We start from the raw sequence: 18,629 nt of genomic DNA, 5'->3' as shown, positions 1-18,629 counted from the left end.
CCCTCGAACGGAGTTGATTGATTTTGTTCAACAGCCGGCGAGTGATAAGCCTGATCCGGTAGCGGTTCCTGTTTTTGCGAACTATCATTTGATTCCTGCGGCTTTATTGGGTGATCGAACGGGTAAGTAAGTGAAGCTAGGGATGCGAGTTCGATTGCTGGTCATCCTTACCTTTCGTACAGTTGAACAACCGCATTTTCCATGACCATACGTAAGTGTCTCTGCTGCACGATCGAGAACAGGCCAAAGTAAACCAACGAGATTAGCACACCGATACCAGCTGTCGTATAGCCGTAGAAAAAAAATGAATTCATGCTTGATTTCCGGGTTTTTTATTACACTACAATGGATGGATTTTCTACTGCTGGAAAAACAACGGATTTTACTATTAATTTTGACAGTTCGCTGCCGGAAAGGAATACTCCAAATGAGTTTTGTTTTTGCTTTATTTATGCTTCATCATTTCTGGCTGCTTCGATTGGGGTGGGGTTTCCATTCTCTTTGTCTATAACAAAAAGATTCCTGCGCCATAAAACCAAAGCCTACTGAGGCGCTTAATTTGAATTGCCTTCCAAGCATCGGCCAACTGTCGCAACTGAGTTACTGTCCCGTTTTCCATGCTATTTACAACAACGACCGAAGCCCGTTTTGGGCCGAAATTTTCCTCCAAATCGTTCGTTCAATGCGTCTCATCGATGTGTTAGAGAGATACGGCAACCTTCTATTCCTCTAGCCCTCGGTGAGAGATGGTTTTCTTCACCCGTCTTCACCATGGATTGCAATCCCCGGGACGGAATGACGTCATCGATTTGGTTTAGTCCTTGTCCGAACCACCGGGTGCTCTCCACGACCGCACGCGATGTCCTGAGAGGTTCTGAAAGGACGAGCTCACACCAAACGTCGGCTCTCGCCAACCGTGACGAAACGTTACGATAAAACCCCGACCAGAGTGGGTGTATATGGGTGTGAGTGTGTTTTTTTCTTCGGAATGTCCTCCGTGTCCTCCCGGGGCACGGCGAAGTATTTCCTCGCTGGTACGTGGTTAATCTTGGTCCTTGTTATAGTGAATGGTTGGCAGAAACGCTTCGTCCTTCCGGACGCGGATGTTCCCGGCCAGCAAGCGGTGGTATTTGAACGAGAATTTACTTGCTCCAACCGCGCTGCTTGTGGCTTGTTTTCGTAACACGACCCTTAACACCCTCACACCACCCTTTTTGCTCCCTGGAGGGAAATTTAGCAGTTCCATTCTCAGCTCCTGGCGTGTGCTTATCAAAGCGTCATCGATACACTAGCTGATGTTGACTTTTAGATACGCTTACCCAACGTTCTCTAGCCGTTCCCACGAGTCCTAATCCTTCCATTGCACCGTAATCCGGTGGCAACAACCCACTAAAGGACCTACATACGTGACGTTCTTTCACTACAGCACAACAAAGCCACACCGAGCCATCCGTTCGCAAGGAAAATAGCACCTCCTTTCAAAGCATTCCACTGGGGGAGAAAGCACTAGCCTCGATTATACACGACGCAGTTCGCTTTTCCTGATGCTGTAAAGTATTTTCCGTGTCTCTGTTACATGAATGGGGGGTAGATTGTTGTGAGCTATTTATAGCCACACTTATCGGGAAAGGCTGAGGCGACGGAACACATGTTTACATGCACGCTATCGTGCGGAAATTGCCCTTCGTTGAATGCATGCTATCGATAAGGGAAGCCTCAATAGCTCAATGCGAGCGCCCGTGATAGAAAAGCGCGTTTAATTCGTATATAGGTCGCATATGAATCGGTCGCGTATAAGCCACCATTTACTTGCTTATATCTGTCGGTTAAATGTGTGTGAAAATGACGTGGAAAATATTTCGTTTTTCAAGCTTAATTCACGCTCCAAAGTCGTGGTTTGTTTCATACACCCTCGGTTCTTAACGACTTCACGGCATTCAGTTTACCAGCGAAAGTTCCACAACGTAGTACGTCCCCATGCTTCATCCTTTCAAACCAAAAAAGAAAACAACCCCTGAATCCTTTATCAGCGCTCCACCCGCGGTACGGTTATCTAAAAGCTAATCACCATCACCATCGCATAATCCGAGGTCAGTGTTCCCATCAGTAACGGACGTGGTGGGCGCCTCCATTGGGTGCTGGAGCCCTGTTACGCAACTGCTGCCACTGTCGAAGCTTCCAAGCGCGCGCCCCAGGACGAGCCCTCGCCTGCCAGAAGCTCACTAGCGATGAGAACCCAAGCTTTTCACAGCACGCGGCGCCGGTCCTCTGATCGGCTCGGAAAATGAGTATGAGTGTCCCGTTCGTGAGTGCCAGCCGGCAGCGGGCCCGTTGGCCTTCCACGCGAGGGCCACCATTTGGGGCTTTCCAGTATTCTGAGTGCGAAGCGAGCGTGAACGTCGTGGTGCTTGTCGGACGTTGGAACGGTACGCAGGATTCGCCTCCGCCTAGTGCTTGCTGCAGAGAACGAGCGTGTGGGTGTGTGCAGGCGTGCGAGAGGTTGAGGGAGCTAGAAATTTAAGCGAATCGAAGGGAAAATCGGTTGGGCAACGAAAAACGAACAATGCGTTGCGGTGGCAAAAGAAAGCTAGTTCACAAATCGAACAAATCTGTTGAGCAGTGGAGCGAGCTGTACGGGTTGTGTGAATGGGCTGAGAAAGGGCCGACCCGTTGAATGCTTTCGATACACCCTTTTCCCCAAGGTGAAGCATCTGGTGAACGTGTGGGAATGGTGTTGCTTTTCAGACAGGACGAAGCCTCAATCAATGCCTGTACGAGGTCCGTTCTGTAGCTTTTTTTTTGTCACCAGCGCCCCCGACACAGTGAAGGAAGAATTTTCATTGCTTTCCCTGTTTTCATGCACGTATAAAACATGCCAAAGTAGTTAATTGAAAACGGCAAAGACGTGAATGAAAATGGTGCCTTGATTCCGTTTTTCTTTTGCTATCCCAGCGACACTGTCTATATTTTTTTTTCATCTTCTGTATCCTTCCACAGCACACTCTGATATCGAGTACGGGAAAAAAGTGCGGTGCAGAGAGGTGAGAAAGAGTGAGAGAGCGAGTGAGTGTGTGAGTGAGAGTAAGCACACTACAGTGAGAGGAGCTTGTGAGAGGAAAATCGTCGTGAGAGTGATTAAGTACACCGAAAAAAAAACGAAAAAAAGGAAAAGCATCCGATCACCGATCGAAGGAGCGAAAGAGAATCCGCGCTCAAAACCTCAGGTCCTGGCTGGAAAAGCCACGCGGAAGAGTGCTCGAAAGTTTGTGTGTGTGTAAGTGAGAGAGAGAGAAAGAAAGAGAGAGAGAAAGAGAGCGCTTGCTCGCTCGGAAAAACCCCGCGAGAGAGTGACGCTCCCCGTTGGGGCTCGATTTTGGTCGGTGCGTTTGTTCGCGCTTTTCCGAATCGATTCCCGGTGGTTTTCCCGCAGCAAGCCAGCAGCTGCAGTGTGCGGCAAGCGTGGACGCAGATTCCCTGGCACGGCTGGAGAAGGTTATCAGCACCCCGGAAAGTGATCGGAATAAGTCGAAAACGAAAACAAAGAGAAAAAAACACACTCCCAACAAACAAAGTGCCCCAAACGTCAGTGCGTGAAAGCGTGAAAATCTCCGTGGAAATCACTCTGACACACGCGTTTTTCTCCGCCGCCGTGGTTGTGGTTATATTTTCTTTCGGCGTGGTGAAGTGCGGTAACACGGAACACGAAATATTCGAAGCCCTAGCCGTGGGTCACCCTTTCGGAGCTCTTCCACGTACTCGCGCTGGTCGGAGATTCACGGATTAGCAGCAGATTGTGGCAGCAATTTCTGCAATCACTGTAAGTATCGGAACACGCGTGCCACACACAAAAACTCGTCCTTTCGGGCTCGAAGGGCGTGGAGCTTTCAGAGAGTGTTCCTCCGTCGGGAAAAGGGTTCCCTTCTTAGGTGAATGGGGGTGGTGATTAGCTCGCAGGGACATAGATAGCTTTTCTTTCTACGTCGCTTTGCTTAGTGCGGTTGAAATTTTACAAGCTTGCAAAATAGCAGCGAATGGATCGGTATCTCTCGCTCTCGTTCGGGCCAAATGGCCGTTAATTTTGCAAAACTGACATCAACCAGTACGGCGTAGGCGAACGAACGTGCCATTCTGTGTTCGCACCGTGCAATCCTTCTTGCCCTGCGGGCTGGTTGCACAAGGACACGGCTTCCTTCGGAGCGTTTAATTAAAATTGGGCACGAGATGGCACGCCCGAGCAAAACGGAAACTTTTCTCATTACCCTTCGCAGCAGCATTCTGGCAGCCCGGTTGGGGGTGAATTTGTTTGATTATATTTTTCAACCGCCTTCGTTATCACGGTCACGCCGGTCGCCTGTGGCGCGCTGGCACGCCGGGACATCGAACGTTTGTCGTGCGGTGAATTTACATTCCGTTTTACAGGACGTCATCACCTTGGTCACTGGTAGGCTGGCGTGACATTCCTCCAGGCTCGTAGGCCTCGTAGACTAGCCTTTGCCAGGGTTTGGCCCGCTGCCAGAAATGCCCAGAATGGTATGGGAGGGAAAATTGCAGTTTCGTTTTTTTTTTTCGTCGTCCTTGCTGCAGCTCCTGACCGTTATGTAAATGCGCCATCCAGCCGCGGGGCATGTCACCATACTCGAGGAAATGCCATGCCTGTGTTCCGAGTGCCGGCGGAAATTTCACTAACACATCCGCCGGCACAAAACGGAAGCCCTCCGACTCGTTGGGCTTTTGCAAGGATACGAACAGTTTCGATTTTAAGGTTGACAATAAATCCTCGTTGCTTGAAAAAAAAACGATGCCACAGTCTTTTGGGAAGATTTTCCGCTGCAACTTTTGGGGGATTTTTCACTGCAAATTAATCCGTTACAAAACAGGACAAATCAACAACCAGATTCAGATTCGGTTAGTCAGAAACAAACTCATTTCTCCACCCATGAACCCACTTCGGAAGCAAGAAAAACCCGGTTTTCCCCTGTCGGAAAACCCTCGCGCTTCCAAGAAAATCCAAGAAGCAACAAAAGCGAACTCAACAACTAGGCACAAAAAAAAAGTACCGCTCACGGCACGAGAGCAGCCGGTCCTCGTTGCGTGCCGTGGGAAAATCGATTTTCCCCATTCCAAGGCGTTGTCAAAATTAACTGTTTGACTTTTTGTTACCGATTCCGGTCGCTGGTGCTGCCGCTGGTTGATAGTGTCCTCGCTCGCATTTTCCCATTCACCTACCCGGCACGGAGACCCCAATTGCGCCTACGGACCCCAAGTGATGTTGATTGCTCGCCTACCTTCTAAGGGTCGTTTCAAGTGCAGTGCGGAAGCTCATACCACAAGGGTGGATAATTTTATGCCGTCTGCTTAGTTGCTGGATGGCCGCGTTGCATCGATCGTTCCCTCGCTCGGGCAAAGTTCCGATCCTTCTGGGAGTCGGTGGCAGGTAGCGCTTGCATGATAAAACTGTAACGATAATTGGGGAACGTTAATGTTATTAAAGCTCACCGTTCGGTTCGGAAAGTTTCGTTCGAAGGCGGGTGGGTCCGTGTGACATAACGATGTCTTCATTATTTGTCCCCGCGAGGTCGTTGGGGGTCGTGGATGCACGAGCACGTTCAAAGTTGCGCAGTCAAACACTATCATTATGGGTAGTTGGGGTCTGTTTGACGACGGTTTTGAGGAGTAGAAAGCAAACAGAAAAAAGCCTTCCGATCAATGCTGATTAGCTGGGGTTCAAAAACCGTTCGAAGTACTTTTCGTACTATCATTAAATCGTGTAGATTCGTAATTGTTTGAATCATTAAACTCTTCGAACAGGCTTAAGCAGTTGTTTGATCCTTTGACGTTTGTCTTGGCTCTTCGTTTGAATTGGGCTTGAAACATTCCAACCCTGCATACAGTTCCATCCATGGGAACTCGTCATCAAGTTCATCATAAGGCCCCAAAATGCCCTTCCCTAGGAGGTCTCATCAACGCAAGCGGTAATCAATTTTGAAAGCGATACGGAAACGGACGCATGCTTTCCGTAAATTAATTTTGATGTCGCCATTAAACATGGACAACTTCCCGAGACCGGGTGGCCATCTTCCAAACCCAACCTGACCCTTGTATCGATCAAACGTATGGGTGTGTGTTTCGCTCCACGTCGAGTGTGATTTTTTGGTAATTTGGAAAATTAAATCATTACCACCCACCGTGTCAGCTGCCCCAACCGTGAGAGGGCGTTTTTGCCGGACGTCAATGGCGTCCGTTGCAGAAGTCGTCGGGTTGCAGATAATTGATAAATGAAGCACCCAACATCCGAACGTCCGCAAGTGGCCGCCTCGACGAGGACACGTTGGTTGTGGTGGTGCATCCTGTGGGTGGGTGGGAGAAGACACTTGGTGACATCTTATTGTACAAATCACGTGCATAATCGATTGCAAAGCACGTCGTCTGGGTGCGCCCGGTGGTGCTTGTTGGCTGTGTGCCAGCCAGCCGGACGAGACCATCGAGCTCACGAGGTGGTTCGGTTCATTTTCCCGACCATCACGCTCGATCGTGACACTGCTGCAGTTCCCACACCCCACCTATCTGTCCTTCACAAGAGAAAGAGCGAGATAGAGCGAGAGAGCGAGAGGTGTCTATCGTTTTGCAGATGACTTCATCGTCGAGCGGATCGATGCTGGAGTGTGCTGAAGTGCACCGCATGGGAATTATTCCGACAAGTTGCGTTCTAATAATTATCGTACAGGAGAACTTTGCATAGCAAAATAATTTCTCAAAGAAAAAAAAATCTAAGAGAACATGTATTGTATAGCCTTTTTTTAAATTTTCTTTTTTGGGCCATTACATATCGTCGTTACATTTCCATAAAAACGTCGAATTAGTCCACTAAAACTTCTCCTGATCGAGAGTTCTTTCTATTTCCAAGAAGTCATTTATCTCGAGCCATTATATGTCATTATTACATATCCATAAATTATTTAAAATTGGTTTACAAAAACTTCTTCTGATCGAAAGCTCTTCCAGTTACTAAGAAGGCATTTATCACGACACAAACAATATCGACTATGTTTTATAACTTATAGAAATTAAAAACGGACGAAAATCTGCCTTTTGTCACCGTGCAAGCAAGGCAAAACTGCGAAAAGTTGCCATTCAGAGCGCCCCACAATGACCGCGAACGAACAAAAGACAAACCAAACCAGAAAGAGTGCGCGAAAAACGGTCAAATTGAAAGGATCTCCATCCCATTTCCCAATGGCAACGCTAGCGGGGCGCTAGAGCGTTAAAAAGAACGCCAAGATAGCAAAAAATAAAACAAGAAACGCCAGCAGAACAATTAAAAATAATTAGTAAACTTCGGCACACAAGCGTGGGCACTATTTTGCACACGGGTCGCGAGCTCGTCCCGGGAGTCCTTGGTTCGTTTATCTCGCCGATTTTTTTCTTGCGCTTTCTCCGGACGGAACCACAGGCGCAAACCGGCAACTGTAACGGAAAAGCCCCATTCGTTTCATTACGGGCGGATGGGAATTTTCACTGGAGCGCTAACAATGTGCCCTCGCTGACGTCATACGTTTCGTTCTCTCTCGCCCACCGGATGCTGTAGGCGCTCTCCCGATAAGGACGTTCTGTTTTCCATCCCCTACATCAGCCAGCCAACGCTTCTGTAGGCTCTCTCGCTTGCGCTTTCTCACACGCGCAACCCAACGGCCACTTGTTAGGGGGTTTTCACGTTCCCATTGCCCAGAAAATGGCGCAACTCATTTCCGCCCATTTGTTGCACCTGTGCAGGCTCCGAGCCTCCGGGTAAGGGGGCTACCGGATCGCAGGCAAGGATACGCCAACGCGGTCGACCTTTTCGATGCTGTGCCTTCGGATTTGCTCTCCCACGAGGTGGGCCAAAGGAAGATGGCTTAAGGACGAGCTTTAGTCGTGTATTGTGATTATGCATTTATGTAGCCCACTGCTCCGAACAATGTTGCCCCGTGTGGTGGTAGTGCGCCACCACCCACACACCAGTGTATGTGTGTCTGTACGCGAGATAACGTACATTTTCAGGCCAAGGTCAATGCTGCTGCTGCTGCGGCTGCCTCCCGGATGGTGGTGAGTGGTCACGTGCTACGCATGTCATTGGGCTTCATTGAGAAAAACGGGGCGGCCTCGAACGCTGGCGCTGGCTCCGAGCACTTCCTGGGATGTCTCTCTCTCTCTCTCTCTCTCTCTCTCTCTCTCTCTCTCTCTCTCTCTCTCTCTCTCTCTCTCTCTCTTCAGAAAGGGAGAGCGGTAGAGACCGTACAGGAAGATTGCGAGGCAGTGGCTGCAACATCCGATAGCCGATTGCGGGTCGTTTTTCCAACGATAGCGCAACCGATGGGCCATGTGGCTCCGGCGTTTGGCGTCATCGAGCTGTGTGGTAATGTTCTTCCGGAGGTTTCTGCAGATGAGCGCACGGTTGAGGGATTACCAGACGGGATCGTGAGCATTTCCATTTCCTGCCCGATCGGAGGATGTTGATAGGCTGCCGATTGTTTCGAAATTATTGATGAGGCGCAAACCAAACCATGCGGAAAAGTGTGTTTGTTTGTTGGACGGGCGTTTTTCAATTGACGGGCAATGCGATGGTTGGGGAAGGTATTTTTTAATGTTTACGGAAATAAGGGCGAACATTTTATTAAGTTTTTTTAATGCTCTTGATATTTTATCAATTTTCTACAGCCATTTTTAAAGCTGAATAAATGTATCACCGTTTCATCACCCCTAATTTACCTGTTTCGGGCATTCTGTCATTCACAAAATCAACATTCATAAATTACACATTCCGAGAATTTATTGCCAATATCTCTTCCTGTGAACCAACACACGACCAATGGCTTCTGCCTTGCAAGTTGTGCATGCATTACCATAAACACCTCCGCATTCAAACAAATACAACAGACAGCACGCTAAACATTCAACCCTTTGGCAGCCAATCGGCCAATTGGCATAATCCAAACACGTGTTAATGTTCCCAGGCGATTTCGTTTATCGCTTTCCGCCCCACGATGACCGGTTTGCGAAATCGATAGATCCTGCCAGTGCCAGGACGATGGCTGCATCAGCATCGGACCATCGCTGGCCAACCAGAGCTCGTTAAATATGGGTACGCGTCCTCGACAGACCAGCGCAGGTGTGTTAAAATTGGGCTTAAATATTGGCCCAGATGGTGCGCTCGTTCGTTGCGAAATGTTCTCGCTAGCCCACGCGCGCCAAATCGATCGAAACGGTGCCTCCATCGGTGCTGCCAGCTTCGTTCGAAACGGCCAGACATCTCGGGCGATGCGGGCGTGCCGTCGGCAAGGGAATATCATATGCAAAATTAGAGTCAAACTCTCCTCCTCCGGGGAGGCACATTTCAACACGCTATTTGCACCGAGCGAGATTCACACACACACACACACATGCGCCGAGAGCGAGGACGATTTTCGGCTGACAAGCACAGAACGCCCACCCACCCGAAACACCTCCGCGCGGCCCGGAAAATATCGATGTAACTCGACAGCATTGGTGTCCTTGCTGGCCCAGCCCGTAGCAACCGGCCCAGCGATTGCAATCAAACCTAACGCGACCGTATTCCCAAATCCCATTTCGAAACGAGCCTGTCAGCGGCCCGAAGCTTTATTTATGACGGGTGGCGTGGTGAAATAGAAAATGGAGACGCCTGGTCCATAAGTGATGCGGCGTTTTTTTTTTTCTTCTTTTTTCGGCTAACCTGGAAAAACCAACCGGTCCTCGGGTGAGGCCCGGTACCTGCCCACGGCACTGTGACCTTGAGAAGGGTGAGAAAAATTCGACACTTTGCGTTTTCTTCCTTAGCGCAATGTCTGATGGAGGCGCCTGGTGGTTCACGCGCAAGCCGTGAGAATGGTTTTTTTTTATTTTTTAGCTGGTTTCTACCACTGACGGTGGTACGGATATTAAATCAGCTGTATCCTTCGGGGGCAGGATATGATTTTGTGCTTTTATAGCTAGCTTCATTTTCCCCGGGGAGCACAATTTCCAATGCCTCATACGTCATCCGTGTCGCGAGTTGGTTCGTTGGCAGTGTCCAAATGGCCACGATGGCCCCGGACGAAACCCAAATCACGGCCAAATGGTGAACGAAAATCAATTTCGTCCTCTTTTTGTGCTGGTAAAAACTGAATCACTAAGCCCTCATACCCACCGATCTGAAGCGACGCGAAACAAGCGTCAATGTAATCCATTCTCGTTATGACACTCCGCCCGGTTTGCAATCGCGCCGTAGCTGTTTCCATCAAGCCCGGGGAACTTTCCGGACCCATCTACACCGCGGTCGCGTTACATGCGCGTGTTAGAATGCAATAAAATCATACCTCCAGATCGATGCCGAGCTCCACCGGCACCGACGCGTGCTCTGCGAGTCCTTTGCACGTAAGCTAATGCACGTAGCGTGGTGGCGTGCGTTTACATCGAACACACGATTTTTTTTTGTTTCGTTCTCACTCTCACCGCTTTCTGCTCCGGTTTTTTATTACACCACTCGCTCAAACCAACACCAACCAGCACCCGGTGGGTGGCACCGTTTACGGGTGACCCAAGACGCGCTGCATTTCAAATCGGTCTCGTGTGGGAAAGGATGCCTCCCCCATCGCCTGCTGCATGTCGGCATGAATAATTTAACAATTATACAATTGCATTTAATGCCGGCCGTTCATTAAGTGCTTTTAAACCGGAAACGGCGCCCTTCCGGCCGGTGTAGAAGTAACTGTGGGACCGTGCGCGACGGTTGTTAGTAAGTGGACCCTCGAAGGACTTACATTGGCGATTTTTGATCGTGCGAAGAGCGATATATTCCGCCCGTAATTGTGATGATTTGGAGCGAATCTTTAAACCCACCGGTGAGAGGTGTTTCCCAGGCGTTTAGTAAGGTGCTTGTAAGTCGGGAAATTTTCATTAAATGATAATGATTACTTGCTCATAATGGGTCGCTTTAACCGGAGCTTTGTCTAAACCATGAACGATGTGTGTGACCAGCTGCTAATTGGGTCATCTCTGGTTCTACTCACCACCTCCTAGGGGTATATGGTACAGATAGTAGCGAAAAAGGATAATAGCAAAAGCTGCCAGATGTTCGTGGTCTTCGGGGACACCAAACATGCAAACATGTGCTCAGTGACCCCGATGAGTCCGGCTCTGAAACACGAAGCCCTTGTTTGGTGGCCCTGTCCCGAAAAACACACCCCATTATTTCCCTATTTCATTAAATACTACTCCTTGCAGATGTCAAATAACTACAAATTGTCATACTCATAGCCGGCCATCTGTAAAATATGTTTTATGATCGTTTACCGCCTTATCAAATGGGCGTTTTGTTAAGGCTCTAGCTCATATGACTCGCTAAAATCAAATTGATTTAAATTACAAGGACTCGTCACCACCGATCCTTTATTAAACCGATTACATTTCACACTTCGTATACTTATAGATAACGTATGGTGTAAAACTTCGTTACAACCGGCAGAAAAATCACTCGTTCTTCCATCACAAGCCCAACCGGCCACCATCCAGCTTAAACCCACCGCACTTCGCTCGAACCCTCGGACGATGAGCCGACAGAACTGAGGGTTGGCGTTGAAATAGATGAGCAACCAGCACCACCGTCCGGCGAACGCGCACCAAACCACGCACGGCGACGAAGAAGCCGACGGTTCGAGCTAGTACGCATTGCCCTTCGCCGACGCCACGTCATGACCGGATGTGAGGTAGTAACCCCGGATCCGGTGACGCAGTGATGCGGCGAGGGTGCGATGCTTATCTCGCCCGTCTCTGTTTCAGGAGTTACGATGCATGGGCTGAGTCACCTGCAAACCGGCTCAACCCTGGAGGCGCTCACGCAGGCCACGATCATCCTCATCCTAGCGGTCGCCATCGTCATCTCGAACCTCATCGTAGTAGCCACATATCTTAACTTTAAGGGTAAGCCAAAAGGACGTCTCAGCTCAGCTCGAGGCTCAAGCTAACCAACCCCTCTCAATTGTCTCGTTGTGGCAGGTCCCCATGAGGTCATAAACTACTATCTACTATCCCTGGCGGTGGCCGATCTGCTGTGCGGTCTGTTCATCGTCTCACTCTCGGTGTATCCAGCGTTCAGTGGAGAATGGATCTACGGCGACGTCGTGTGCCGATTCGTCGGCTACCTCGAGGTAACGCTCTGGTCCATCTCCGTCTACACGTTCATGTGGATCTCGGTCGATCGCTACCTGGCGGTGCGGAAGCCACTGCGCTACGAAACGATCCAAACCAAAACCAGGTAAATGTTGCCCTTCCGTGGCCGCTGTGCGTGGACAGGACACGATCGCGAAGATCACGATCACGATCACGAAAACAATAGCAAACACAAAACAAACAAACTCTCCCACCCTCTCATGATCATCCGTCCTGATCGTGAGGTACAGCTCAACACCCACACGGAAACAGACACGTACACATACGCGTATTCATACATGCCCATGCACAGTAACCCGATCTTACCGTCCTTACGGGGACCGTGTTCCGATGTTTCCCGCCAAACACCATCGCACTTTGGTGTGACCGTTTCGCTGTCGTGTGTGTGTGTGTCTGTGTGCATATGATTTGTGTTTTGTGTGCCAATGTAGCCTGTGCAAACGTACTAGCAACACTGTGTTGAGATCCTTTTGTGTGGTGTTTCTGGTTTTGCCCCTAACGAACCTTCGACACGGTTTGTGCCACGAGAATGTCGTTTTGTAGCGCGAACGCGATCATACTTCCTTTCTTCCATGCTTCACTGTATGCTGCGTGTGTGCGTGTGAATGTGTATGTGTGCACATGTGCGTGTCCAGTTTGCTGGGGGAAGGAGGGCTGTATCGAAAATCCCACGAAACTAAACTCACCAGTCTGTTTCACTTCATTGGACTCCCACCCCCCCACAAGGAGTTCCTTTTTGTTGCCCCCCCCCCCTCCCATGTACCTTTTTGGATGCTGTTGGCTGGAAGGGAAATAGAATGGATTTGTTTTCCCGGCCCGTATCATTTTGCGTTTTCCAGCCTGATGTACTCCATTTTTATCTATCATGTTACATTTTGGTCTTTCTCTCCCTCTCTCTCTCTCTCACTCTCTTTCTCTCTCTCTCTGTTCTCTTTCTGTGTTTGTTTTGTTTTCTTTTTATTCATCACCACCCACCGTGTTCCGCATCTCATTCTCTCTTTCTCTTTCTCTCGTTCCGCTCCCATGCTTCATCCGGTCGGTTCCGCACCGAAACTTATTATTCAACCACCGGCCCACCGATCGTTTATGGCACACTTTTATGGCAACCCCAATCCACCCCGAATGTCCTTCCGCCCGTTCATTGTCCACACCCAACGCGATCACCGTGTCGTGATCGTTCCGACAACTGCACCTGATCCTCGTTCCGCTCCCATTTCCGTGATCCTTTTCTTTTTGCCCGGGCCAATGAACACGTGTGCGCGTACGGGAGAGAGAAAACGAAAGAACGGAAGAACCCTTTATTGATCGATGTTTGTTGGTGTGTGATGTTCTACCCCCATAAATACTAATCTCTAGGAATGGAAGGTTTGAATACTTTAGCCCGTTGAATACGTTTTTTTCTCCTTTACGAACTTTTCCTTTAATTTATTTTTTACTATACATCCTCTTTTAAGCCCTTTTCGAGCGATTTTGAGCTATTTGTTTGGTCCTTATCCTTAACTTTGCACACTTTTGTAGCGTGCCGTTTTTTTTGTTTGTGTAAATAAACGCAAACCACGGTAGTGTTTTGTATGATCGATTCTTCTTCTGTTTATCTAGCAGTATGGATTGCGTTCCCAAGTAGTTACTTACACTTTTTGGTAGAGTTCACTAGCCTTTCCTTTCTTGTGCATACGTAGTCAACTTAGAGTGTAAAGTAGAATCGCATCAGTAAACACGTGTACGGTAGATATCCTCTTTAACACGTTCAACACCATGTACCATATAATATACACATCATCCGTCATTCACTTCAGCGATCATCAAACAGTCCTTTGTAGTTACGTTCCAGTCCCTAAAATAATCCTAATATTGCAACAAGCAAGGCTTTTATTCTTCTTCTAAGGATATTATACTATCGATTAATTCTGAGATCCGATCCAAGTATTTCTCCATCACGAATTATACAGCAAGCAAGCTATCTATGAGCTTATTTTCTACCACTTTACTAACATTGTTCATCGTTTATCAAATCGTGACCCCATCGGTGTAATATTTCTCCACCCTCATCTGCTGTTCATTCTACTTTCGCCACACTCTCTTTCTCTTCCTCTCGCACTCAACCTCATTCCACACGCATACAATCTTTCTCTTGCCTTCTATCTAACAACTGCTCGGCGTAGAACGGAGCAGCGGCTGCGCGCACTCTCCATTGCTTGCTGTGCGATTAGATGTGTACGGTTGTTTATACTGCCGGTGCCTGTTGCATTTCGGGCTTGCGCACGTGCACGCGGCTGCACCTGTGCGCAAATGAGCAAAAAACAACTTGCGCACTCGCCCCGGTAACGCAGGCACGCAGCCTGGCCGCGTGTTCTCTTACACACTCCCTAGTAGTGCGCTGCGTAGAAATTGTGCCACACTTCTTTTGTCTCCTCGCCGCCACCACCATCACCACCACCACCACCACCGGCTTCTGACCCCTTCCGTCGACGAGAAGGGGTGTGAGTGGATGGGTGGAATGGATGGGTGGAGGGGAGGTCGTATCGCTGCCACCCTGTATTGTGTAGGAAGCCACCCTCTCGAAGTCCCCTGTTCGCTCACCGCCAAAGGTTGGATCTGACTAACGCTCTGTCTTTTGTTTTGTTACTCTTTTTTCTTCTTTCCCAAAAAAAAAATGAATTATGAAACCCCCAAAAACCTCCCAAAAGATGCCAATGCTGGATGGCGTTCACGTGGATCTCGGCGGCCATGCTCTGCTGTCCACCGCTGCTCGGCTACAACGAGGCCAACTACAGTAAAACCACCAACATCTGTATGCTCGAGTGGGGCAACATGGCGGCCTACAGCGCAACGCTGGCAATCCTGGTCCTGGGGCCGAGTGTCATCTCGATCGTCTACAACTACGGCTACATCTTCACGATGATGCGCAAGGTGCGATCGGGGGCACCGATCCATGATAAGGAGTACGCCACGGCGCTCGCCGAGAACCTAGCGAACCCCAGTCACTGCATGTCGTTCGCATTGGTGTTTTCCTTCTGGATCTCGTGGGCGCCGTACATCGGGCTGCGCATCTACGAGCTCGTGTCCGGCGACATGATCGACAATCCGCTGCTGCTGTTCGGTGCCGTCTGGGTCGGCATCCTCAACTCGTTCTGGAAGATCATCATCATGACGAGCATGTCGCAGCAGTTCCGGCTGCTCGTCCGGTTGCTTTTCCTCACCATCTGCTGCAAGACGAAGGGCCGCCTGCAGGCCGAGCTGATCGGGCTCGATCCGGACGACTAAGACGACGATCTCGTTCTGGACGACTAATCAATGACGCGGTGTGGGAAGGGTGTGCCGTTGATCCACGCGGCGATCACCATCGAACGATCGTACAATCAAGTTTACAAAATGTTTGTGCTATTACAGCGGCGTGGAAATTGCATGGGGTAAGACTCCACCACAGGCGTGTGCTGAGTTGAGGAAGTCTTAAGAACAACTCTAACGAAAGCTGTGCGAAGCTTCTCGTGCTAGGATTTAGGCGCAAGTGCAGCCAAACTTATAAGAATATACACTCTCCACGGGCACTTACCCGGTGTACAAACACACTTAAAGCAAGCGTTGTTTTACCCGGTTGTCCGTTTCACTTTGCGTAGACCTTAGGACGCGCTGTGCAGCTAACTGAGCAGTGTCCTCCCCATTTGCTAGAGCTAGTAGACAAAGCGAAAATGTGCAAACACAAAAAAAAACTCGAAAACCGACAATTCAATGTGCTCTGTGCGGTGTGCTGATTGTGCTCGCTCTTCTCGCTCCGCAACAGCCTCAAGACAGCCGACAAATTTCAATTACAATGCTACAAAAAACCGGGCTGTGGGAGAGAAACCAAGTGGGAGTCGGTGGAAATCCGTTAGAGAAACTTAAAAACCATGAACAATCATCAATCTTGTCTCGTGCAGAAGCTTAACACGCTTGCGCTGGGTGTCCGGGGTGTTTTCGGGGGGTGTACTTGCGAGGATCCCCTTCTCTGCGCTAGCTAAACTAACTAACCTTTCGAGTGAGACATGCCGGCAAAAAAAAGGAAAGAAATGAAAAAGGATGCGTGGGAAAGCAGCAGTAAAACAAAAATGGCAGGAGCAAAGATGAACATGAACAATAGATAATGCGCGCGCTTGCAGGGCAAACCAAATGTTTAACAAAACCAGTTTCAGGGCTCACCGTAGACATATTGAACGGGGTGGACGAATGGTACCGACCGCCCTCCTGCCCTCGGTTAATGGGAGAAAACAAAATGGCCACCGGTAGGGTGGTGGCGTAGCGCGAAGCGGTACACTTAGAGTATAACATGCCAAAACAGGAAGCAAGAAAAAAACATGTGTGAAAATGAAACCAAAAAAATGCAAATAAACCCCCAGCAATGGCTATAGTATAGTAGAGGGCTGGGTTGAGTTGGCTTCTCGCTATCGCACTGGCCGAAAAACAGTTGGGGGTGGGCACGAGCGCAACAGCTTTTCGCACGCTCGCTAACGCACCACCTGACGTAAACGCAATGGAATGAAGTGATGGCGAAAAACAAGCGGCACCGATAGCGAAGCAAGCAAGCAAGGTTATATTTTGTAGATTTTTAAACGAGTGAGATTAAACAAGCAACAAACTGTAAGCTAAACGTAACCAACGTGCACCGGAACGCGTGGAAGCGACAGGCTCCGGTCCGGGCTCAACCGCGCGTGGAGACTGAAGCAAAACCACCACAAATAGGCGACGAACTGCAGCTCCAGAAGTAACCGCCGGTTGGGGTGCGTGTTTAACCATTAACCACAACAACAACAAAACACTAGGGTAAAACCAGAGAAGTACGACGTGTAGACGCGACTTACAGTAGGCAACACAAGGAGTTCAGTAACTCGGCAGGACGTTGCTTCAATTAGAACAGATTTAGTACTCGATGTGCTGATCGTAGATGCATCCACCGCGAAGGAGTGTTACCTTCGAAAAAAAATTAAAGAAAATAAAATAAAAAAACGATCTCATCGTTAGAGCAGATCCGTTAGCTCCGCAACCATTTTGCTGCTGCTGGCTTGAGTTTTCCCCACGAAGCAATACGCACCACCAACCGCACGTGCCCGCTTGCGCTAACGGCACGCTGAAGGTTGGTGGTGAATTTTCTCCACCCTCTTGCCACTTGAACACCCAAACAAAACAATTCACAGCGAAGAGAGTGCTGTTTTAGGGGATGTTCACTGCATTGTTTACGTTCTTGGTGGCAGCAATCGGTCTCGGTTCTGGTAATAGTTGTACATATAGCCTATGATTTAGTAACCGGGTCTATGGTTCCGTGTCCTGTGCCAGCATCTTGTGCGGTATTTGTTTACTAGTTTCTTATCACGCTCACCGCGTGTGCGTGGTTTTCAATTTTCCCGATCGAATGAATATGTCTTGTTCTGTTGGTATTTGAATCGAATCCCTCGAAGCCGCACCAAACGGCTGATCGGATGGTTCGTTTCAGAGAAATATAATTCTAAAAGAACACACACACACACGTAGTTTAGGCACGGAGAAACAACGAATTTTCAAGCCCGGTTCGCCATGCAGAGCTTTTCCGTTTCTGTCCCGTGGAACCCGATCGAAAGCAGCTTCGTGGGCAACAGTCAAAACGTAGGCTAATGGATTATGTAATCGTAAGTTCGTTAACGTTTCGTACAAAAAGTTTGTTCACACTCGGTAGGCAGAAACAGGACGGACAGGCAGGGGAGGAAAAAAAAAGTCAGCAACCGAACAAATTAACGATCTCCAGAATCGCAACGTTACGTAGTTGGTGCGCTATAAACAGGTGGTTAGAAATGTTGGCATGTTACTGATAGTAGTAGAAGATAGTAAACGAGAGTGGATTACAGGACGTACGAAACACGGTTTGATGTTAGGACACGACGCCGGATGTGAAAGTGTGCGTGTGTGCGTGTGTATGTTAAGCGTGTGTTGCGAAAGCGTCAAGCGATAAATAGTCATACCAATAGTAACAAAGCAAAACAGGGACATTTCCTTAGAAAATGGTTCAAGCATTCCTTTAAACGTTTGTTTGTAAGCAGGGTAAAAGGGTGAGGGGGGAAGGGGGGCACGGGAACCAGCGGAACCGTAACCGCTTCGACGCGCGTGATCCAACCGAGTTGGGTTCGATGTCCTTCCATGCGATTACTAGCCATCCTGCTACGGTTACTACCGCACTGCTACCGCTAAGTCGAACACCGTAGAACCCCGGAACGGAATGACATCTGATAGCGTTAACGTTGATGGTGCGTTTCGTTTGTTGGCCCCCAGTCAATCCACGAGAAAGCCACGCTCCTCCACGGTTCGTTTGAGCGTAATCATCGCCATTGAAATCGCGCCTACCATTAACCAATCTGTACTGTCATGTTTTTGGCAATATATGTTTCCATAAGGCCTACTCACAATTACACGATACCCGGCTCGTT

General features: G+C 49.0%; 1 protein-coding gene across 1 annotated transcript; it reads left to right on the top strand.

Moving 5' to 3' along the window:
- The first annotated feature begins 2,382 nt into the window (after window positions 1–2,382).
- On the top strand, window positions 2,383–17,234 carry LOC128727627 (G-protein coupled receptor 52). The gene is made up of 5 exons (XM_053821557.1): window positions 2,383–2,499; window positions 2,998–3,817; window positions 11,462–11,952; window positions 12,028–12,286; window positions 14,889–17,234. The coding sequence occupies exons 3-5, from the start codon at window positions 11,784–11,786 to the stop codon at window positions 15,463–15,465; spliced, it is 1,005 nt and encodes a 334-aa protein (XP_053677532.1). The 5' UTR covers window positions 2,383–2,499; window positions 2,998–3,817; window positions 11,462–11,783; the 3' UTR covers window positions 15,466–17,234.
- Window positions 17,235–18,629: the final 1,395 nt, after the last annotated feature.

This window comes from Anopheles nili, chromosome 3 (assembly GCF_943737925.1).
Source record: "Anopheles nili chromosome 3, idAnoNiliSN_F5_01, whole genome shotgun sequence".
Classification (NCBI taxonomy): Eukaryota; Metazoa; Arthropoda; class Insecta; order Diptera; family Culicidae; genus Anopheles; species Anopheles nili.
This window is presented reverse-complemented; position numbering and strand designations above follow the sequence as displayed.

Bases quoted from the DNA above. Each gene is read 5' to 3' on its own strand.
- LOC128727627 (XM_053821557.1), top strand. From the start codon at position 11,784: ATGCTTATCTCGCCCGTCTCTGTTTCAGGAGTTACGATGCATGGGCTG. The intron at 11,953-12,027 runs GTAAGCCAAAAG...TCGTTGTGGCAG, and splicing joins CACATATCTTAACTTTAAGG to GTCCCCATGAGGTCATAAAC. The intron at 12,287-14,888 runs GTAAATGTTGCC...ACCTCCCAAAAG, and splicing joins ACGATCCAAACCAAAACCAG to ATGCCAATGCTGGATGGCGT.